This window comes from Bactrocera dorsalis, chromosome 2, assembly GCF_023373825.1.
Source record: "Bactrocera dorsalis isolate Fly_Bdor chromosome 2, ASM2337382v1, whole genome shotgun sequence".
NCBI classification, from domain to species: Eukaryota; Metazoa; Arthropoda; class Insecta; order Diptera; family Tephritidae; genus Bactrocera; species Bactrocera dorsalis.
This window is the reverse complement of record NC_064304.1, coordinates 94,422,784-94,446,945: the sequence shown is the minus strand read 5'-3', so window position 1 is coordinate 94,446,945 and position 24,162 is coordinate 94,422,784. Positions and strand designations below refer to the sequence as shown.

General features: G+C 34.8%; 2 protein-coding genes across 14 annotated transcripts in view; one reads left to right on the top strand and one right to left on the bottom strand.

The window, feature by feature from the left end:
- LOC105230928 (chloride channel protein 2) overlaps positions 1-11,554 on the top strand; it is a 48,636-nt gene extending 37,082 nt beyond the window's left edge. For 8 of the 12 annotated variants that reach the window (XM_011211957.4, XM_011211959.4, XM_029552344.2 and 5 more), the window contains 14 exons: positions 220-353; positions 614-770; positions 839-1,049; positions 1,161-1,262; positions 1,345-1,579; positions 1,664-2,316; positions 2,390-2,825; positions 3,034-3,075; positions 3,973-4,017; positions 4,090-4,149; positions 4,319-4,537; positions 6,434-6,469; positions 6,744-6,977; positions 7,268-11,554. In XM_011211957.4, the coding sequence (XP_011210259.2) occupies positions 220-353; positions 614-770; positions 839-1,049; positions 1,161-1,262; positions 1,345-1,579; positions 1,664-2,316; positions 2,390-2,825; positions 3,034-3,075; positions 3,973-4,017; positions 4,090-4,149; positions 4,319-4,537; positions 6,434-6,469; positions 6,744-6,977; positions 7,268-7,627 (2,924 nt within the window). In that variant the 3' untranslated portion in view covers positions 7,628-11,554. The remainder of the gene's footprint in view (positions 1-219; positions 354-613; positions 771-838; positions 1,050-1,160; positions 1,263-1,344; positions 1,580-1,663; positions 2,317-2,389; positions 2,826-3,033; positions 3,076-3,972; positions 4,018-4,089; positions 4,150-4,318; positions 4,538-6,433; positions 6,470-6,743; positions 6,978-7,267) is intronic. The other 4 variants (XM_011211966.4, XM_049448392.1, XM_029552345.2 and 1 more) reach the window with 2 other exon arrangements.
- The window catches only part of LOC105230927 (probable serine/threonine-protein kinase MARK-A), a 35,309-nt gene continuing 22,673 nt past the window's right edge, over positions 11,527-24,162 (bottom strand). For both annotated transcript variants that reach the window (XM_011211952.4, XM_011211953.4), the window contains exons 2-7: positions 21,506-21,688; positions 20,068-20,309; positions 19,716-19,985; positions 19,419-19,641; positions 19,075-19,291; positions 11,527-18,951 (exon numbers count right to left, since the gene is read on the bottom strand). In XM_011211952.4, coding sequence (XP_011210254.2) covers positions 15,795-18,951; positions 19,075-19,291; positions 19,419-19,641; positions 19,716-19,985; positions 20,068-20,309; positions 21,506-21,688 — 4,292 coding nt within the window. In that variant the 3' untranslated portion in view covers positions 11,527-15,794. The remainder of the gene's footprint in view (positions 18,952-19,074; positions 19,292-19,418; positions 19,642-19,715; positions 19,986-20,067; positions 20,310-21,505; positions 21,689-24,162) is intronic.

Sequence of the window (24,162 nt, the reverse complement as noted above, 5' to 3'; positions counted from 1 at the left end):
ATGTTTATACTCTTTAAGAAGCTCTTGACAAGTTCCTCAAACCATAAGGTTTATACTCCAAAAAAAAAGTTATGAAAAGTTCAAAAAATCATTAAAATTTTTTTATGAAAATAAGAAAAATGTAAATAAAAACTAACGCAACTTCTTACTGACTTCACTAACTCTTCATTTCTCTGAATATCGCTTTACAATGAAAAATCTCTGTGTATATAATTTTAGGTTCAGGTATACCTGAAATGAAAACGATTCTTCGTGGCGTTGCGCTGAAAGAGTATCTCACATTTAAGACATTGGTGGCCAAGGTTGTTGGTTTAACGGCAACTTTGGGCAGTGGTATGCCATTAGGAAAGGAAGTAAGTATCAAAATTGTCACAACTATAAGGAGAGCAATGTCGACTATGTGCCTACGTACGTATATACGAAAAGTATAATACGATAAGTACGAGTATGTAGTTGACGGCAAACAACACTCACATATTCAATTATGAAAAATACTTCAACTGAACTCATATAAGCAATCATATAAATGGTTAAAATCATCTAATCATACTTTATTTATTTTCTCTACTCCATGCTATAACTTATCGCTTGTTTTGGTTGCGCTCGCTCGTAGGGTCCTTTCTGTCACATAGCAAGTATTGTAGCACAATTATTAAGTAAGCTCGTCACATCATTCCAAGGCATCTATGAGAATGAGTCTCGCAATTCGGAGATGTTGGCCGCTGCGTGTGCGGTCGGTGTGGGTTCGTGTTTTGCCGCGCCCGTCGGTGGTAAGTAGATCGTGTTAATATTCTCTTTTATATATATTTTTCGCTATGTATCGCTATTGCTCTCATAGGTGTACTGTTTAGTATCGAGGTAACGACCACTTATTTTGCGGTGCGCAATTATTGGCGTGGCTTCTTTGCGGCTGTTTGCGGTGCAACGGTGTTTCGTCTTTTGGCTGTTTGGTTTCACAATGCAGACACAGTACGTGCGATATTTCTCACAAATTTCACCACCGAATTCCCCTTCGATCCGCAGGAGTTGTTCGTATTTGCCCTAATGGGGTGAGTGTTCTACTTCAACATTAAAGAAGCTTTAGAAACAAATCAATAAACTTCTGTTGGAGAATTTCAAAATGAGCGTTCTTCTAACTTTCTTTATTTTTATCGTTGCAGCGTTGTCTCCGGTGTTGGTGGCGCTGCCTATGTTTGGGTACATCGCCGCTATGTGCTCTTCATGCGTTCGAATAAGAAGATGAATAAATTTCTGCAAAAGAAGTACGTATATAACACATATCTCATTTTTATTAAATAGATATTAATTATAAAAATATGATGTTTAATGCTTTCATTTACACAGTCGCTTCCTATATCCGGGCTTTCTGGCGCTGCTTGTCTCTACACTCTCATTTCCATTAGGACCCGGTCAATTTATCGCTGGCGAATTAAGCACACATGAACAAGTCACACAGTTATTCAGCAATTTCACGTGGTCACGTGACGATCTCACCGTGGAACAGGCGGCTATAGTTACGCATTGGGTCACCAGTTACACCAACATATTCATCAATCTTTCCATATACATTGTGTTCACTGTAAGCGATTTCAACCACAATTCTTATACAGCATTACTAAAGTTGCGCTCTCTCTCTCTCTCTCCCTCTCTCTCTTGGAAATAGTTTTTCATTTCAATTGTAGCCTCAACCATACCAGTGCCTTCCGGTATTTTCATACCCGTATTTAAAATCGGCGCCAGTTTGGGTCGTCTCATTGGTGAGAGCATGCATTTGTGGTTCCCGAACGGCGTGCGCTACGGCGGTCGCCTATCGCCCATCATACCCGGCGGTTACGCAGTTGTTGGTGCGGCGGCATTTTCCGGCGCCGTGACGCATACCGTTTCGGTAGCGGTAATCATCTTCGAGATGACCGGCCAGATAACGCACGTTGTACCGGTGATGATCGCAGTGTTAATAGCGAACGCCATTGCAGCCCTTCTACAACCGTCCATGTACGACAGTATTATATTGATTAAGAAGCTGCCGTATCTGCCCGATTTGCTGCCGTCCAGTTCGGCGATGTACAGCATTTATGTGGAGGATTTTATGGTACGAGATGTGAAATACATCTGGCATGGCATTTCGTATCAAAAACTCAAGGAGGTGCTGAAGGCGAACAAAACGCTACGATCTCTACCGCTGGTCGATAGTCACGAGAATATGATACTGCTTGGCTCTGTGCAACGTTATGAATTGATCAAAATGATCGAGAAGCATATCGGACGCGAGAAACGCATGGAAGTGGCACAAAAGTGGCAAAAGGAGGCAGAAGAGCGGTAAGTAAAGCAGTTGGATACATTTGGCTACACATTCAAGCACTTATCTGTAATAATTCACATTTCTTTTTAGCGCGCGCGAAGAAGAGAAGAAAAAGCAGGAGGCTGAATTGAGAGTTCGTCGTCCATCACGTTTCGAAGTCCTGCCGGCACCGGATATACTCAGTTTACGTCAAATCGCCAACGATGAAATGCTGCCGCCCAAACAGCGTCAAGAGTCGTTCACTAACAATGTGGGACCACGCAAATCCATTTTGAAAAAGACAAACTCATTTAATCTAAAAACCTATGCACCTACCTCACCGCACAGCCCGAACATTACGCCCTACACCACCATCACTGGCACTGAGCATCGCATACGCTCCGCCTTTGAAGCAATCTTTCGTAAATCGAACACACTGCAGGATGTCCAACCGGATCCGGATGCTGCCAGCATAACGCCGGCGGTGAGCGCCAACGAAGTACCACTCGTACAGCGTGCCCCCAGCATTTCGAAGAAGGTTCAATTGGTATGTAGAATGATTATTATAGTAATATATTTGTTTGTGTGCTCAGCCAAAGCGTTCAGTTTGTGTTGTGTTTTGCTATGTTTTTCTTGTTGATTGGGAGAAATGTGCCAAGTTTTTCTTATTTTTTTGAGAGATTTTTTTTGTGTTGTACATAATTTGGTAAGTCCTCTGACACTGATTTCTTTTGTGTTTACTTCTTCCGTACAAGCAAGCACAAAATACTACGGAGTCTGCGGCTCTCGAGCATAAGGTAAAAATAAACTATACCTTCATATATACGTATATTTGAAGAGCGGATTTTAGATTTGTTTGACAGACAATTATTATAAGACCAAAAATGAGATGCAGTGTCGAAAAAATTTAGCAGGAATATTGTTTTTGACGAAACCAGAACTTTACTTAAAACTCTAGACGCTTCTTGAAGATTGTAGAATATAGATCATTCAACCTTCAAACATCTTAGTTGAAAAATTCGTAGAACAAACAGCGAAAATCACAAAAATATTCTGTTATGTCCTCTTTTTCAAGAAGACCAACTATATGGTATGTTCTGTGGTACAACTTGGTCCTATATAACCAAATAATTGTCAAATACGTGGGAACAGCTGTTTTTGTCACTGTCTTTTTTACATATATTTGTGAAAACGTAATTTCGCTCGATGTCCTGAAAGAAATTGTCAAAACGTCTTTCAAATAAAAACAGTTTTTTAAAATAGTTTTGAAGCGTTGCTTGATATGACAGTCTTTTGTTGAGTATTGATCCAGGTAATTTGCTTTCGCTAGATCCGACTGTTGAACGAATTGAGTTGGGCACTCAGCCCAAGGTACAGAGACGTTACATTCCAAGGCTAACTTTATTTACGGTATAGGTGCTGGTTTCAAAATATATTAGGGGATCTATGGAAATAGTTCTGACAGTCGAAGATAAAACAAGTCTGTCGACTGTGGCAGCCGTGAGCTGAAACCAGACAAGTATTTTTCTGAACATAAAAATTTAAATTTAAATTAATTTTTTAAAATTCGAAACAACTTTTTTAGTGGTTAAAAATGTTTATACAAAATATAGTGTATTTATTATAGTGTGTACACATTTATTTTATAAAAAGTTTCATACAAATTTTTGAAATATTTATCGTTTGCTTCCAAGCCAACACCTCCGGACACACCGGATAGCATAAAAAGCAATAGATTTGTAAGTAAATAAAAAATATCGACTTGAGGACACATTAATTTCTAAGTTAAAATTGTATTTTTTATGCAAAAGTCCCAACTAGCGCCCAATTCTCCGGGTCCATCAAAGAAGTTTAAGAAAAATAACTGCATTGTAAGTAATATTAAAAGCTTTGAAGTTGTTGCAATGAGTTTATTAGTATAATAGTATCAAAAATTTTATATTAATTTTCAACTCAATTTACACGAACCTCTTGAAAATGCGCATAATTTTTCATCTAAAAAATAATAACTTTTTTTTCGAAACTTTCAAAAACCATAAGCGACCGCGAAGCTTAAGCTCATCGCCAGTCCATGCCAAAGTTAAAATGAAGTTAGCGAATACAAGATGGGAACACACGATGTTGCCACCACCGCCGAAAAAAGGCATACTCCGAAAGTCACACTCAACGACAGATTGTTCCAATCACCGAACAAACGCAATCAAATGGAATACACTCACGGATAACACCTATGCAGCGACGGATAAGGATGAGCCAAAAGTAAAGAAATGTCTAACTTTGAGTACTGGTTAACTAACTTAGGTATATGTAGGAACGGCTAAAGATTTTTACAAAAAATTTAACGTTAAGTGATAAATTTTGAAAAAAAAAAAATTCAAAAATATTCAAAAGCATTTGAGTGTATTCGTTGTTCTAAATATAATATATAGATCTTTTTTATATTTGCTAATTTGGTTTGATTATATACAAATATGGGTTGCAATTACAGAGCTTAGTTCTTCAGTCTTTAAGTTTTAGGTAGGAGTTTTATTTTTATATGTAGATCTTCTGAGTAGTTTGCTATACGAAAATTTACCTATGAAACGTCGAAGAGTATTGCTTATCTTCTTAGGAGTTATTCTCACAATTTCTGCCTTTTGCTTCGATAATTAAAGAATAATTGTCGGTTACATAAAGCTGATTAAAGTTTAGAGATCACTTTTGACATTCCAAATATCCATATTTATTTCGTAAAAAATGGATCTTCCTTACGAACACTAAAAAGTGCTGCCTGATCGAATATGCTACCGCTTACGACGCTGGGAGAGCTGAATTATTTAACGAGAGTATTTTACTTTGGAACTACCTTTAGAATGCAAAGAAGCACTTCTAAACATTATTTTTGATGTTTATACTGGTTCCAAGCTAGGCGAAATTGTTTATAACTTCGAAGTACTATATAAGTTATAAATAGTAATGAATATGACAAGATGTGAGTAAGAAGATATAATAATTGATTTGGACTCTTTAAGAGAAAGAGGAACAAAAAAATTTTTTCTTTCAAACTTCCAAAAAAGTCTTTTTAAGAGAGAGAATGGAGAGAGTAAAATCTGGTTTATTGGATATCGAGATACAGTCCCCAAGTGTGGCTAATGATAGCAGCGAAAAGCTGAATTTCTTGCTATACTGGACCAAAATTCATTATAAAACAGATAATACTAAAGGAAGCAATGTACTGTTATGGCATTTAGTATAAGTTCGGATTCATATATCAGATTTATCACCCTGCAATTATTTTCTGTTACCAAAACAGAGCAAGTTTCTAGATTTAGCTGAAAGGAAACTATAATCAAATCTTAAACAACTTATGTATTTTTATATTTCTGGAATCATACGTATGAATATCTATATTTTGAAATATCGTGGACTGTATTGAACATACCTTATGTCTGCAGTAAGGCAGTAGGGAAACAATGGAGCATCTCCTATGCACTTGTCCTGCATTGGCAAGACTACGCTGTAAGCATCTGGTGTCCCCACGATGTAATACACTGGAAGAGGTATCGGTAGTAAGGTCACAGAATCTGTTGAAATTCATGTCAAGCACAGGCATCCTAAGGGTTGACAACTCCTCATAGACCTAGTAAATGAACCCCATCTGGTATCGCAAAGGTCCAAAACTGGTCTATGCGTGACTCATTGGTTACTAGACTAACTTAATCTACCCTAACTTATGCGGAGGGCCAGACCATACAATATATGTATAAAATAATATTTATCTTGATAATTCAAACATATTTTTTTATTAAAAATATGTACGTAAATATGTATCACTTTGTTCTTTTGGTAAAATATATACTTACATATATGTATTTAATATGACAAAATTTGATATTTTTAAAGTTTGCACATTTGTTGTATTTGTTTTTGTTTTAATCGTTGTTGTCTTTGTTATTGTTGTTGTCCTTTTCCTAATGCTTGCATTTGCCTACTAATCGTCCTTTCGTGCTTTCAGTGCTCGTGCTTTATTATTAGCTCTCGTAGAAATTTCTTTTTTCTCTCGCTGAATTTATTTAAATATATTTTCTATATTCTCTCTTTTCTATATGCCACACCTACTTCGTTGTATAAACTTTTATCCTTAAAACATGCACAACTGTAAATACAAATAACCAGGCAATGAGTATGAAAAAGGCGAAATCAGTGACCTTGGTAGGTGCTCTATACAGACATATACATATATATGCGTGTGTATGTTTGTAAATCTAATAAGTAAGCAGCTGTAAATACTAAGTAGTAAACGGTTATATAACTGTTACTTGATTATACCAAAAGTAGTGGAAACAATACCAAACAAAAATATGAAATTGAAAACGGCGATTAATTTTTTATATATTTTATTTTATAAATTAAATTTTTGTTTAAATTATTATTCCACTATTGCTTTAAAATATTTAACCCACTTCTACCTTAAAATTTTCTTTAGCCACGTGAACGTGTGATCGATATGTCGCCGGAAGATCAGAAGAAATGGGAAATGGAAGAAATGTCCAAGTCCATCGATTTGGAGAAGGCCAGTGTAAATATCGATCCATCGCCATTTCAACTGGTCGAACGCACCTCAATACTCAAAGTACATTCGCTTTTCTCAATGGTTGGCATAAATCATGCCTATGTGACGAAAATCGGACGCCTAGTGGGTGTTGTGGGTCTGAAAGAGGTGAGTTTAAAGCATACTGTTAGGAGTTATGATGGTAAAGTAACTTTTTACCCAAAAAAATTACACTTTGAAACTGTCAAGTTAGAGTTTTATATGTTTTATAGAGATATATATTGATGAAACTATAAAGCTACTAAGTTCTTGATGAAACCATGAATCTACTTATACAGCTGACAGTTTGTGGTTCTAAAATGACTGCTTAGCAATTCTCTTGCCCGATTCATCACATTTCTTTCATCAAGTTTATAATTTTTTTGATAATTTTTTCTCTTCATCTTTGCTCTTTGCAGCTGCGCAAAGCTATTGAGGATATCAATAGCAATAATTTCGTAGTACAAAATCAAATAAAAGACGATATTGAAGCCGATCATGGCTCGGCTGTTGAGAAGCCATTATTGGCGCCACCATTGCCGCTGTCACCGCATGCCACCAGTGACAAGGAGGTTAACACCACGGTGACCTCCATGGACTCAGCACTCTCACATTCGGATAATTGCTCTGACATTGAAATGGAGCATATGAAGGGCGAGAGTAGCGGTGAAGAACAATCACAACAGCAACAAGATAACACAACACAATACAATCAACAAACATACACACATACAGCAACAGGCACACCAACAACAACTAAGTCGAGCAATGAGCCATAGCAGACAGGCAAATAACAAATACATAATGTATATACAAGTATTAGGGTGTACAGTATAACACAAGTTTATTTTTTTTTTGGCAAACGCCGCCTGAAGTTTCAGTTTTTGCTCTAAAAAAGATTATGCGACATAGACAAGCGCTTTATTTTCAATTAAATCATGCATAAATCATGTTTCTTTTCTTTTGCATATAAAAGATGGAATTTTTTAATATTTTGCATTAAACAAGCAGACGAGCAATTTTTATAAAATGATTTTCTGATTCAAAATTTAGCGTTTAACAAAAAAGCTTTTAATAATTTTTTCCATAAAAAGACCTCTTTTAGAAGTTATATACAGTTAAAGTTACACATTGAGTACACTGAGCTTCTCATACAAGAGTGCTAAGCAAGCATACACCATGACGTATGAGCAACACACAATTTATGAGACACTTGTACGAGTGAGAATGCTCAGCACATTAGTTGCCTAATTTTAACTGCGTATAACTTTTAAAGGAATGCTTTTATGGAAAAAATTAATAAAACCTTTCTAGTAGAGTGTCATATTTTTTATTAGAATATGTACTTTCAAAAATTGTAAGTTTGATTAATTCCGTGATTATAAAATTATTGCAAAAGATCATTTAAAATATGCGAATATGGGAAATGTAAAACAAAAAAATAAAATAATAAAAATAAGGGACTTGATTTCTTTGCATAATTTCAGCTAGAGCAAAAATGGAAACTTCAGGGGGCGCTTGCAAATATAAAATCAATTTGGGAAATAACGGACATTCTAATATAAATATACATATGTACATACATAGGCATACTATATGTAGGTATTTAAGTGAATTTGTATTGGAAAAAAGGCAAACTAAACTAAATTGTATTAAAATTTAGCAAATAGTATTTTTAAATAATTACATGATGTACATACATACATATAAATACTAGTAATTATATTCAAGTAAAAAGTAAATATGTAATTGCATAATGTTGGAACTAAAAGTTTAGCAGTTCATGTAAATATTATAAGCCGAAACGTTAGTTAGCATTGTGTTATATTTTTAATAAGCTCCAATTTCCAAACACAAATACACACATACTACATATACATAGATACTCGTATGTAAAATAAGAAATGCGGAATGTACACAAAGATCATCGATATTAAAGCTATAAGCTAAATTTAAACACATTTCCCCTACGAATTTGTTATAAAATTTTCAAAAACATTGCTTTGAGCGCAAATTGAAGCTGAAAAAATCTACATACTTATTTTTTAAGTAAAATATTTTTAATTAAATTTCATATCAATGCGTACCCAATGACTAAAAATTCTATTATCATACTTTAGCAATTTATGTTTTTTATAATTTATCATATAATTAATGCTGGCAGGTTTCGCTCACAGATGAAACGTGCCATTTGGTATTCAGTTAGTAGCCATTCGGGCGTAACGCTTTAATGAAACCGAAAATCCCAATTTAAGGCAAAATCAAAGTAAAAACGTGCAGTCAGTAGTATATACTATTTAAATATACTTACATACATACATGCTTATATATAAGTAATACATAATTGCAATAAATACATACATATACACATATACATGCAGTTGTTATGTATGTGTGGTCAAATAACGTAGCGTATAGTGATATTACAAACCATTGTTTGTACTCGTATACATATGTACATGCATACAAACAAACTATGTGACTGGCAACTGTAAACCAAATATAAGTATTTTCTAAGAAAAAATTTAACATAAAAACACGCAAATTGTTTATTAAAGTATTTAATTTAAACTTGTATATTAGATAAGTAACTAAACGAACATTTATGTACATAAAATTTAACGAGAATTAAAGCAAAAAACGGATTGTCGAACGAAATGCTTTCTTATTATTTATACAAAGCAAAAGTGAAGATGAATTTGGGTGATGTACATACATACATACATATCATGCCTACAAACTAATTGCGGTCATTTAATCATCGGAACATGAGTGCTGACGAGAAACCAAAACAGTGTTACTCTAACAGGAAATTTCCGCGAAGTTGACTAGTTTTGGTCATTTATGTACGAAAATCCTTAAAGTATAGAGTACCAGAGCGAAACACACTTTATGTGATTTAAGGGATTACATGGGTTTACGGGTCTCAAAAAAACGAATTTTTTTATTGCCTTACTAAATTCTATAACACCTCTAGAAAATTTTCCTGAATTTTCAAGTTGATCCGAGTAATAGTTTTGGAGATACAGCCTTGAAAAAGTGTGCGCTTGAGGCTAGCTAGGCTAAGTGCGCCGTCTTTAAACGCGTTTTTCTCGAAACTGTATTTTTGAAGTCGGCTGGCAAGATTTCTCGAGAATTTCTTAACCGTTCTTCATGAAATTTTACACAGGTCTTTGAAATACACTTCTTAAAGACTTGGAGGAAGTTTTTTTTCGATTACAATTATAAAAAAAAAATGTCGCAAAATTTTCACTGAAATTTTAATTTTTTTTTTTATAAAAATGTTTGCCGAAAATCCAATTTTCAATTGTACTAAGTTCAGGTTTTAACTAAAACACGTATTTTTTCATTTTAGTTGATTCTGTAAGGAGTTATCCTGAAACGCGTGCGCTTCTTTTTTCCGAGAAGTCACCGAAAATGGCACCGCAATGACCGAGTTTAAAATATTTTTCATCAAAAATTTCAGCATTTCTTTGATAATAGTGTACGTTTGTAACAACAAAAAATTCTAATAAAATATTTTATTTTTGATATGAGAAAAAAATTGTTGAAAAAGGCTTTTTTACCCGAGAAAACCCATGTATACCCTTAAATAAAGGAAATTTGTTATGCAAATTTTTGAATAAGTACATAAAAGAGGCACACTTGGTGTGAAATTTTTAAAAACCTATTTTTTCATATTTCTAGAAGTTATACATTTGAAAAAAAAACATATTAAAATTTGAAATCGATATTACAAATAGTTTTTGAGTTGGACCCTTCTAAAGGGGTTATATACAGTCAGGAGGCCAAAAAAAGCGAATTTTTTAGAACTTTTTTTGAGAAAACTTTTAAATTTTGGTATCTTTTAAGACTTAGTATTAATACAAATATTTATTTGGAAAGGAACTACAGCTGATCACCGGGAGCTCCTCTCAAAAAGACGTTTTGCGGTGACCACTACATACATACCTACATCTCTGAACGGAATCCTCTGAAATTAAAAAACCAAACAGATTAATCATTATCAAGTTGTTTGTTGAGCTGTTAGTAGATATGAATTTGTATTCTCCTTTTTCACTATTTAAATGATATCTCTGATAATGAATATGATAAAAAAAGAGAAAAAATTTAAAAACAATGGATTTTAGGTTAAAAAGTGAGGCTGATACACGAGTCGAAGATCACATACAATATATAGCATTCGAAGAACTTATCAATACATAGACACAGAAAAAAAACAAAAAATCCCATAAAAATTAACCAAAATCAACAGCAGACTGAAAGGCTATCAAAAACTGGACAGTCCAGCAGTAAGTACGAAGTTGCTTCAACCACGCCTTATTGCAAAGAATTTCGATTCAATTTTGTTGTATATGAAATCTTGCTATTTTTGTGAATTTTGTATAAAACTTTTGCCTTGCTACTCACCTTTTTTTGCAATGTTTTGCAATTAACGAATAATCCCTTTAGTTGCATAAATAAAATACATATTCTTCGCTTTGCTTGATTCTCGAGTTCTTTTTTATTTGTTTATTATAATCTTTATGGGCTTTAATGCATGTTTTATTTTATGTTTATTTGCTTTTTTCGTATCATTCATGCACACTCCTAACTGAGCGCTTCTTTATACCATGTACGGGTAATTCGCCACGCTTGCGCACAAACGTTGCGTTGCGCCGCTTTACAACAGCGTGAATTTTAATTTTTTTTTTTTGTTTTTTTTTTTTGACAAAGTTGCATAATGTAGCGTTATTACATACGTACATAGATTCAGTGCTCTCAATCAGCTTTCGATTCTTATCAAATGTACTTAGCATACATACTAAATTTTCGCTTCGCTCGCCTCTAACACGCTCGCTAGAACTACTTTCGCCTACCGCTTTGGGTCATTATCTCCAGCTATTCTTTATCATCATTATCTTTCTCTTCTTCTTCTCACTGAGTTGCAAAAATATATATAGTTTATATAAAAATGTTTGTTTTGAGAGGGAGTTTGGTTTGTTTTTTTTTTGTTTTTTACTTTTATAATTTGAGTTTTTTTGTATGTGTTTTTGTTTTTGTAATAGTGATAAGTGTCAGCGCGGTGTGTACTAAATGTTTCTTGTTATGTATGTATGTATTTATGTAGTATAAATGTTCGTAAGTTTGTTATGTATGTATGTATGTCGTATAAATGTATGTACGTTGTTATATTTGTATGTATGTATGTTGTTGGTTTATGCTTAATTGGAATTTTCTCGCGCGCTTTACTACAATATGTAGCAACATCGCTTCGTTTTTTGCACTTTTTCTTTGCATAATATTTACTTTCGACAGTTCGAAATATTCAACATTTTTTTGTTTTTGTTTTTTCGTAACAGAAAATGTGTAAGAGTATAAGTCTAATACATTTATAAAATAAATATAATATTTTCCAATAAGAAAAACCAAGGCAGACGCAAGCTACGAAAGGGTCGCCGGTTCATTCACTTTCAATTTTGTTTCTAAGCCAGCCACACTTGTTTGTGGGTGGGTGTGTGCTCGTTTAACTGAACCAACCGTGTTCATGACTTGCTTTGCTGCCCAGTTCTTCTGTACGCTCATGATTCAAATACAACAACTTTGGCATCAAAAATTGAGCGCAATATAAGTATTTCTACGCTTTTCTCATATAAAACAAGGGTTTTTCTTTTTGTTTTCGTATTTTTTTTTTTTCTTTAATTTTTAAAGTAACCAATTTTTATCACTTAACTTTTGCAATTTTATCTGCTAAGTAGGCTGCTTTAATATAAATATTAACCGTGTATGCCAACTAAACACAAACTACCGTTATTGTTACGTTTGGCGCTCTTTGAGATCGCTGCGGATAGACCGGTGGAATAACAAATATAAGTAGCCGGCGAGTTTCCTTTACAAATTATTTGAGAGCGCCTAAGAGTAGGCAATAAATTATTAAGAATTTCAATATAATATGAATTTGAGCGCCTAAAAGCTTACTATATTATATATATAAGTGTTCAGCACGCTGAACTAAGCGCAATTCCTCTTTATAATTACAAAACGTACACATTACCCTTTAAGAAAAAATAAAGAATTTCTTATAAAATCAAGATTTCAAAAATTATTTATTCAACCAAATTAGCTCTTCTCGTTCGCATTCTTTACTGTATATCACAAAATAAGATTAACCAACTGTACATACTACAGTTTGAAGATACTAGCACGGTTCAAACGCCTAAAATGCTGTGTTTATTTAAAAATTTGTACGAAATAATAGCATATCACACAGGTCACAGGCTTGAGTATTCTAAAAGCCGCTTTTAGCTAGTATGACGTAAAGTACTTAAAAAGTAACTGCAACTGGTACTTTCGAAGTAGACCGCCCAAAAGTATGCTACGCATTTTTAGAGAATCAAAAATTGCGATAAAATGTGTTCCTCGACCTTTTTTTTTAATCAATAAATAATAAGTTCAGTTTTTTGAAAATTATTTTCGTTAATTAATCGAATTTGTGTACATAAATCGTAAAATTAAGCCGTGATAGTTTTCCGACAGTCGCAAAAACTCACTTGACATTGTCAATAGATAGGTTAGACCACCGAAACAACAGCGTAAAAAGGCTGTTGTGGGAATAGGATTATTCACACTGAAATCTAGCGGCTAATCTTTTCGGAACAACTAAGAGTGAAGATTAGCGCAAGTTCAGCTATTTTTTAACCTCAAAATTAGCATTTACATACTTTTTACTGTAAATAAATGTACGGTTAGACGCTCAACTCTTGGCATAACGCAAATTATTAGGGAAAATGCTGTGCTCAACCTTGTTTTTTGTTTTTGTTTTTACTTAAACCTTCAATGCCTACACGTCTGGGACGGGAAGTTACAAATAGTTTTTATTATTTTTTTTTACCAATTTCATTGTTTTTTTTTAATAAATTTTAGAACGAAAGTATATAGATATAGTATTTATGTATATATTTTAATATGCAAACGCAAAAATTGCCGTGAGTTAAAATTGGTGTATATTATAGTTGCAGTTGCTGCTTGCTATTAATGCCAACACAACTGTAATTTGCAATTTTTGCTCTTCGCAAGCCTCCACTTTCTGTTACGTAACAAGAGTAAAGTTAACAGTAAATATTAAAGAATCAAACTCAGTGCTGTTTTTTTTATGATTTTGTTTTATGCAAAAAAGTTTTGTTTTATAATTATTAAAAATTATATGAATTATCATATCTTTTTTTATAAAAAAAAGTGAACGACTTTTTGGATTGTACGATGTGTGTGTGTTTTTTCTTCGCTTTTTCACTGTCATACCAAAATTTTTTTTTGCTTCGTTTTTTTCTGCGTTTTGGTTATGTACGTGTGTGTGTGTATGTTTTGTGTATGTGTATTATGTAAGAAAAGTAAGTGTGCACAGTGGCAGATGTGTTGAGTGTGTGGTGTTCGTACATATGAACATTTATTTTGTATATTTTCATTTTCGTTCATAATACACATTACATAAGCGAGCCAAAAAGCCATTGTTTTTCCATCGTAACAGCCATATTTAACATCAACATCCTTATTAAATCATCTTACAACAAACTTGACATGTGTGCTTTGCTTCTTTTGTGTTTGCTCTGGTGTTTGCGTTTCTTTTTTGTTGTTGTTTTTTTTTTGTTTTGTTTACATTTAACAGTCGTTACGAAAAGTCTTTGAAATAATATAAGGTATATATAAAAAAAAATTAAACACATTGGAAAATAAACATTTGTATCAGAAAATAAGACAAAATTTTGAGCTAATAGTATTAGTGAAGTAATTACAACTAAATTATGTGTATTTGGAATTTCGGAAAGCGTGATGTTGAGCGCGGCAGATAAGAGATACCGTATTCGTGGAAAAAAATATTCAGGAAAGTTATTTAAAATAATTGTGAATAATTAAAATCTGGAAAAAGTAAGCTTTAACTATTGGCAAAATATCGCAACGAATTTCATACAATTTTGAGTTGACGCATGCCTTAGAGCTTTCGTTGCCTTTTACGCAAGGCTAGGCTTTAACTATAAACGAAGTGCATGACAAGCGCGCTTTGGAGAATAACACGCTCAACAATCACTCAAACCGTTACACAAAAGAGAAAATTAAATTATTACGAGTAGTACAAAAAATATGTTTTTTTTTCGTAGATTTTGAAATACATAAGTGCTACTTGAAACCGAAGAGGTTCAGAATTTTGGTGTGGGTGCATGTGTGAGCGCAAAAAGGGTGCGAGGTGTTACAGCATGCGCATGAATTACAGCTTTTTAAGTGTAGTGAGGGCAACACTATCGATAGTAGAGAATTTACAATCAAGCAGTAATTGCGGGCGGTTAGAAAGTTTTCAAAGAGACGAGCCGTCGCCTTTCGCTTATAATGTAAAGGGTGATTTTTTAAGAGCTTGATAACTTTTAAAGTTAATAAAGTAAACTGAGTGCGAAACTTGGTCACAATCGCATTAATTGTTTGCTCACTTGGTCGATTATGTAGACCATACATCGGACGTAAAGCGCGAAACACATTTCGAACCGAACACTGATTTTGGTAATAAAATTCAATGATTTGCAAGCGTTGCTCGTTAGTAAGTCTATTCATGATGAAATGTCAAAGCATACTGAGCATCTTTCTCTTTGACACCATGTCTGAAATCCCACGTGATCTGTCAAATACTAATGCATGAAAATCCTAACCTCAAAAAAATCACCCGTTACTAGTTGCCACACTTTAACTTAACAAAGACGCTTTTCGCACTTGTTGCACTCACACAGACACACCTACAGTTACATAGTGTTTAGATTTTTGAATAAGTATACATAAATGAAATCGAGTTGGTTTCGTTTTGAGAACAACAAAACGTTCGTGAAACGAGCGTTTCGTGCCCCACTTTGTATGAATGAAGTTTTGTTTCGTGTATAATATATGTGTGTGTTTTGATGGATGTGAATGTTGTAAACTTTTCGCTTATTAACCGTTAGCTGTTGCCGATTGGCAGAAATCGCCCACACCGAAGTCATTATTGCGATGATGCTGCCCAGCGCCTGCTACTACATGCATACGTCGCTGCATTAACAAACTCTCGCTCGGCGGTGAGAGTCCAATGCCCAGCTCACCGGGTGATGGTGGTGAACCACTGCCGACGCCGCCACCTCCCAAACCAAAACCGTTGCCGCTATTGTATATGCCGCTGACGGCACTGCCGCGCGACTGCGGCACATACATACTGCCGGTTGGTGAATGCGTGAAACGTCCTGAGCCGATGCGCGGCTGTTGTTGATTGTTTCGGTTGTATTGTGCGCGCATAATGCTGCCGCCGTTGCCATCGTGTGTGGGTGGCGAATAGCGCGGCTGTGTGGGATGCTGGTAGCTGCGTCGTTGTTGCATGCCACAATTACGTGCGCCCGTGTAGATGCAATCATTACGCCAGTTGTGTATGGCACCTGCCGAACCGCTGCCACTGTCATCGGATGGTGGCGAGGCGCCACTTACGCCGACGTGACTGTAACTGCCACCGCCGGAGCGTGCGTTGTAGTAGTGGCCGCCATTGCGTTGAGCGCCGCCACCCACATTCCAGCCAGGCGAATTGTTGCCACCTTGTGAGCGATACTTATTGCGGTAATTATTTGCTGCTACCGTGGCACTTAAACCGGAGCTGTTGTTCGATGTGTCTCCGTTGCCGTTGCCGGCATTGTTGCCATTTATTAGAATACCGCCGCGGTTGCGCCAATTTTCGGCTTTTTGTCCGGACGAATGTTGTTGCTGCTGTTGTTGCTTGTTGCCGCCGGATGTTGGTTGTGAGTAGCGGCGATGATTGTTGTTGTATTGTTGCTGACGACGTGCATAACCAGGTGCATTGATGTTGTTGCTGTGCGAACGTGGTCTGCCGTAAGTGACATCGTCCTCGTCGGCATCATCCTCCAGCTCGGCGTCATAATTGTTGTTCTGATATGCATCGTAATCGTCATCAACGCCGCCAACATGGCGACCGCCGGTGTTGCCCAGCGCAAAGCAGACATTACGCTGTGGTTTGTTCGCGCGCGGCGAACGCTTTGATTTTATCAAAGTTTGTTGTTTTTGATTTTGTGGTTGTTGTTGTTGCTGATATTGGTGTTGTTGTTGTAGCTGCTGCTGCTTTTGATTTTGCTTTGGCGGCTGCTTCTGCTGCTGTTTGAGCTGTTTTTGTGTTTGTTGTTGTTGTTGATTGCCAAAAGTCGTTCGCATTGTTGTCACCGCGTTCTTAGAAGTCGCCAGCCCATCGTCAACTTTTTCTCCGTTCTCCTCATCGATTGTGTTGCCGGCGGGCGGTGCAGATTTGCCTCTTTTTTCATTGAATGCTGCATTTTCAGTGGCGACTCCGTTTAATGGCGTGGCGACAACAATGTTTGCAGTCTCATTAAGTTCAGGTAGCGTTTCCTTCAAATCACTAATACTAGCCAATAATTTAGCATTTTCTTTTGTTGTTGTTGTAACATTATCTGCATCGATTATGTTTTTGTTTGCAATATTTGTTTTGGCTTCTGTTTCTATAATCGAAACATTACTATTGTTGTTGTCGTTGGTGGTGTGAGTTGTTTTGGTTGCATTAACTGCAATTGTTGTTGTATTTGAATTGGTGATTTTTATATCATTAATATCACTTATTGGAAGTTGGTTTTGTCCAGCGTCCAGCAACAATTCATCCGCTTTGTTGCCGGTTGCGTCGCTGCTGTTGTTGTTGCTGCTGCTGCTACGATTAACCATACAGTTATTAGCATTTTTATTATCAGCATTCTTCTTATTAGCTTCAATATTATTATCTTGGATGTTATAATAAGTTTTGAAATTTGTTTCTGAATTTTCATTGAAATTCATTTTCGTTTCGTTAGCAAAATCTATTTGCTGTTGTTTATTTTGCTTTTCGATGTTTTCTTTCTCCTCTAATGTGAAAACATGTTCATCAATTTCTGCTTTTGCAAACGAATTATTTGCCTCATCTGCAACTTTTTCTTCAAGTTCATCATTAACCTTAACCTTATTATGATCAACATTAACATAATCATTAACTTCAAACATTCGCTCCTGTTCAACGCCCCTCCTCTTCCACTCTACGTTCTCCACGTTCTCATCATTAACCTTACTCTCATTATTAGGTAATCTATTAAAACTTAACTCGAGAGCAGTTTCAGCTCCGGCTGATCTCTCTCCCTCCTTAATTTGCATGGCACCCTGTAGTAATGTTGTCTTACTGCGTTTGTCATCACCCCTAACACAGGAACTATCCTCCGCATCACTAGTAATAGCATTATCACCGTAATCACCATGACGATAACGATTTTTGTTCTCCAAATCTTCGTCCACTTTGAGCTCTATCTCTCTATCTTCGTTATTATCATCTAGATAGTATTTTGGACGTTTGGTGTAATCGTCATAGTCATGGGGCGTATTATTATCACTGCACTCGCCATCCTGTTCATATGGCCTATTTGTGCTGGTTTCTCCCACCTCAACACCTAAGTCACACTCCTCATCCTCATTATCCATGTCACGCCAAAGATGTGGATAATCCTCGTAGTCACTCTCATCTGCAGCATTATTCCCCATTTGCCTACGTCTGGCCTCCACGTCCGCTTTTAAATCTTCTTCATTGGCGGCGGAAAAGTATCCGGTCTGATGCTCTCCTACATGTGCCCACTCTTCATCTTCATCGAGCCGTCCAAATGCTTCCAGCGCCTCCTCATCGTCGTCGTCCTCTTCATGTACGTTCAGTGTTTTGAACGATGGTGCACCCGATTGGTAGATGCTCGACGCTTTGCCGCCATTAATGCTGTTGCCGAAACGACTCGAATTGCGTGTGGCATACAGATTGCTATTGCGACCGCCATAGATGGAACGATTATTGCTGACGCTCAGCGTATTATTCATCGAGCGACTACGTGGCGGTGGTGGCTTTATAAATATCGGCGGACTGTTGTTGCTGTCCGCGCCGGTGCCGCCATTCTGGGCGTCCAGTTGCATTTGCGACGGCTGATAGATGTTCGGGCGCTCTTTCATGTAGTCGTAACGCATGGAAAAGTGTTGTAGTATCACGCGTTTCACAGCCATTGCCGACTCGGCGAATCGGGATATCTCGCGCGCTGATTGATTGCTAAGAAAAAGAATTAGTTGAGAGTAAATATTATTAATCACAAAAATTAACAATTCATAAGTTGAGGTGAGCTTTTTGAGAGTTTTTAAGTTTGTTGTTTTTTTTTTTTGTTGCGCAACTTACCGCCTTATATTGCCAGGTGTGCGCAGCGCCTTTCGCCGATTCTCCATTTTCTTAATATCATTCGGAGACTCTTCCTCCGAATACTTGATCCACGGATGGTTTAGTACTGCTTCGGCACTTAGACGCTTTGGCGCTTCCTTGACAAGTAGACCACGTATTAAATCTTTGGCCTCCTCGCTTACATCCTCCCATTCAGCCTCGGGAAAAGAAAATCGTCCTTAAAAAGGAGATGAGAACTTTGTAAATACGTTTGCAAATACAATTTTTACTCTCCCTTTTTTCTAATTTTTAAATAATATTTTTTAATGTTTATTTCAAAAACACATCTTTAATAACATAAGTACCTTCTTGTATGGACTCGAAGAGCAACTCCTGACAGGTGCGACAATTCTCGCCGCGATTCCAGCCGCAATCCTCTTCACAATTGCCCGAAAATGGTGGATAGCCACACAATAGAATATATGCGATAACACCTAGTGACCACAGGTCACAACGCTTATCATAGTAATTTGCCTCGCCAACGAATAGATCAACAACTTCGGGCGCCATAAATTCTGCGCTGCCGACCTGCAAGAACAGTTGAAAATTTTTATTTTTATTTCATTTAATTTTTATTTTCGCTTTAAATAGCGAATACTCACTGGTGTTAGAAGTTGTGGGGTTGCCGATGGCGATGAGACGTCTGTGGTGAATTTAATGCCCGATCCCAAATCGAAATCGCATATCTTAATCGGGCATAATTTGTCCGGATCGACACATAAAATATTTTCCGGCTTCAGATCACGATGCGCAATGCCTTTCTTGTGCAGAAAATCCAAACCGGATGCAATTTCCTTGATAATCTGCGCTGCCTCGTGTTCTGAGAAACAAATCTGCTCCTGAATGCGTCGCAAAAGGGGGCCGCCATTAATCTGCAAATCAAATCATATTTGTGTGTAAATTGAAGTTTCAAAATAACACAAAATGGTGTTGTTGCTTGCTATTTATGCATACCTTTTCAAAAACCAAATAAAACTTTTCATCATCTTCGAAGAATTCAATTAATTGTAAAATGCCCGGATGTCCCTGACAATGATGGAATGTCTCCACTTCGCGAAAAACACGCGCACGCGCATGTCCCGGTATTTTATCGATAACCTTTACGGCATACTCCAAATCGGTGTAGATATTTACGCATGTTTGTACAGAGGCGTAAGCGCCTTCGCCAAGGATTTCGCCCGTCAGCTTATACAATTCTGTAAGCAAAAATAAACAAAGCACACAACACATTTAAGTATAAACAAACTTCAAGGTGCGCACCATGTGCTGATATACGTACATATGTATGCACATATATAAAGCTATGATTGTATAAAACTGCAGAGGAACGCTGATGTGCGACTGTCTAATTACATAAATAAATAAATGAATAAGGTTGATCTGCAGATTTAGCTGCCCTGGGCTGACAAACTGACGAAGTGCCTGCCTGCCGCCACACACGTAACAAAATTGGCGTTGCCGCCACGACAACGTGATCAGCAACCCCCTCAAAGCACATTAAGCTTTTACGTTTGTCTGCGAACGCATGAAAACATGTTTATATATTTACTTGGTATAAGAAATTATAGCCGGCTAGAGAGTTTAAAGTGTAAACAATGCGTATACTTGCATAAATCAATGGCGCTTATTGAGCAAGAACAAATTAAAAATAAAATGAAAATGGAAATGGAAAACAAAAACAGCAAATTTATGCACGTGGCAGTGCAATGATTGAATAATTTTGCGTGCTTTTGTGGGTTTGTTTTGAGTTTTCCAATAATCTTTCTTTTGTGTACATAACGCCCGAATTACGCATGCATTCGCCTTGTGCCATTTTCACCGAGGCACGCACACCTCAAATGAAAACAAAAGCTTCATGTTTTTTAGTTAGTTTGTTTTATTTTTGAAATTATTTTTAGCCTCGCATACATACATATTTCGGAAATATTGTGTGTAAAGTACCGACCGGTATATACATATGTACATGCATACCTACACATTATGTAGAGATCTGCTAGGGACATGGTGAGTAAGAAAAGCGCATTGAATGCCATGAAAATGGTGTACTGCTGCGGATTTTATTTTAAATTATTAATTTTTGATCTAAAATGAGTCTGTGAACATAGCAAAAAATATACGCCGTCAGCGCTTAAGTATAGACGTATTTAATTTGAGGATATTATATTTAAATGTTGCTGACATTTTAAACGTCAGCTGATAGACAACAGCTGGTGGAAGGCGGAAAATTAACCCATCATCCTTAATGTATAAAAAGTACTCTCTCTCTCGACTCGTAAAACAGTTTAAGAAAAAAACTAACAACTTTTTAAAATTATTACGCAAAAGCAGCTGAGCTATGTAAAGAGTTTTATTAATGAAATTAATGAAATACTATATAATAACAATAGTTCACCTTGAAATGTTGACGAATGCAAAGAGGAACTGGTGCGTTTCTTCTTGCGCCGCTTCTTTTGCATTTCCTCCTTGTGGCGATTGAGTTCCGCCTGACGTTCGATTTCCGTCATTTTCGGCGCCTCGCTGGACTCGTTGCCCGAAACATCTTCGCTGCTATAGCGTGTGATTTCATTATGGCCGCCTGCAGAACAAAAAAAAACAAAAACAAAGAATTATAGGTAATTTATTCACTATGTGTATAATTTAATTATAGTACGATTTCTCAGCTTTAAACTAATTTAAACTTAAACATATGTGCATACATACGTTTGTGTACGCAGAAAAGCGTGTAATCAAAACAAAAATATCTTAGAGCTAAAAGTATATGTATAGATGCATTTGTTTGTTGTAATGCATTACGCGTCAACTTTTACTGCGAGGGCGGACCGGGGGAGGGGCGTTTTGGTTTGAAATTTAGTAGAAAAAACATGAATAACACATTTACAACAATAAAATGAGTGCAATTTCACTTGTAACCGAAATGCGAAGACTTTCTAGGAAGGCAAATGATCGACAAGGAATTTTGTGTGCAGACAAGGCAGCCACGACGCAGTATACAAGTTTGTTTAGCTGAAAATGAAATTACGACATGGTTTTGTTCATTTTATCTTCGGTATGTGTGCATTTCTTCGGCGCAATATGCGAACTTTTCACTTTCCGTGCAGTAATTTAGTTTATAAATTAAAAAATTAATTTCTAAAACAAAGCATATTCAATAAATAAATAAATATAAAAATTTATTTAAAAAAAAACGGTATAAACTGTATTACAATATTTAAAAATTTAAATAATGAAAATCGTTTTATTTATTATTTTTTTAGTTAATTTTTTTATTTATTTGTTTTAACTTTTTTTTTATTTTTTAATTTTTTTTATTTATTTTTTTTATTATTTGTTTATTTTTTTATTATTTATTTATTTTTTTTATTATTTATTTTATTTTTTTATTTATTTTATTTTTTTTTTATTTTTTTTTTTATTTATTTATTTTTATTATTTTTTTTTTTTTTTATTTTTTTTATTTTTTTTTTTTTTTTATTTTTTTATTTTTTTTTATTTTTTTTTAATTTTATTTTTTTATTTTTTTTATTTATTTTTTTAATATTTTTATTTTTTAATTTTTTTTATTCATTTATTTTTTATATTTTAATTTTTTTATTTATTTATTTTTTTATTAATTTTTTTATTTTTTATTTTTTTTATTTTATTTTTTTTTATTTTTTTTTTTATTTTTTTTTTAATTTTTTTTTATTTATTTATTTTTATTATTTTTTTTTTTTTTTTATTTGTGTTATTTATTTATTTTTTTTTTGTCATATGTATTAGTGTTTTGTTTTTTTAGTGTAGATTTTTATATATTCTGCTGAATGGTTACTTTTCTCTAATATATTCTCGAAGAACAAAAATCACGTTTTCATTTCAAATTTGCTGCCGCCTAAGTACTCACGAAATTATCGATAAGCAAAATACTTTACATAACTGTGATAATTACTAATATTAGTTTGGAATAACCGTTAATAAGTTTACAAAATTACTTAATACTTGTGTAACATCGCTAATGACAAAAAAAAATATTTAACAAAAAATTTTGTTTTTAAAATAATTTAGTAAAGATTATTTAAGAAAAAAGCTTTGTACAAATATGATATGAAAAAAGATATTTTTTGATAAGATAAAAGCATATAATCTTACCAATAAAAAATATTTTATTTTCTTTATGGCTTTTGTATGAGGAATGAAAGCTCTACAAACAAATATGAATGTTTTTGTAATATTCAATGCTGTTAACTTTATCAATAACTTTTTTTAAAAAGGCGTAGACACTCGAAACATATTGCCTCAACGAACAATGCTCATAAATGTAGGCAATAATATTTCATATTCGTTACAATATAGAGTATTCCCTACATTTAGGCGCTACTTTGACAAATAAAACAGTCAAGAGAACTAACTAACATATGATTTATAAATTAAAAAAGTTGTAGATACTAACGATTTTCACAAACAAATTAATTTACTGACAACAAAATATGTATATATGTATGTATATATGTACATACATATGTATGTGTATATTGAATTGAATACAACGCATTAATTGATTGATGGAATGTTTAGTTTACTTGAAATACACGTCTGCAACTTTGCACAAATTTTCATGTGTGTTTCATGTGTCTGCGGGGTGGGTGGTTGTTATAAGGCACACTCTTGGCGCTGTCTACACAAGAAACCCAAGTGAATTTTAATGAATTTCGCCTCATTCACATTTTTTGTTCAACAAAACAACGTGAACTTATACGCAATTGAAATACTTAGCAGTGCAAAACGGAAAAAAACCTGTAAATACATATGTACATGCATACATTTATAAGCGATGCAAAAACAAAAATAAATGTTTATTGCCAAATTAAATTACAGAGAGATGAAATAAAAATAAAAATGGAAACTTTGCGTCGTTTTGCTACTATTGACGCACTTTGCCGGTTTCTACACTTTTCTGCTGGCTCGTGCGCTTATTTCGAACATTTAATTGAACTTTATATACACATAAATCTATATAGTACATAGTTATGCATATATTTACTCAAGATAAAAACAAATTGATAGGCAGCAACT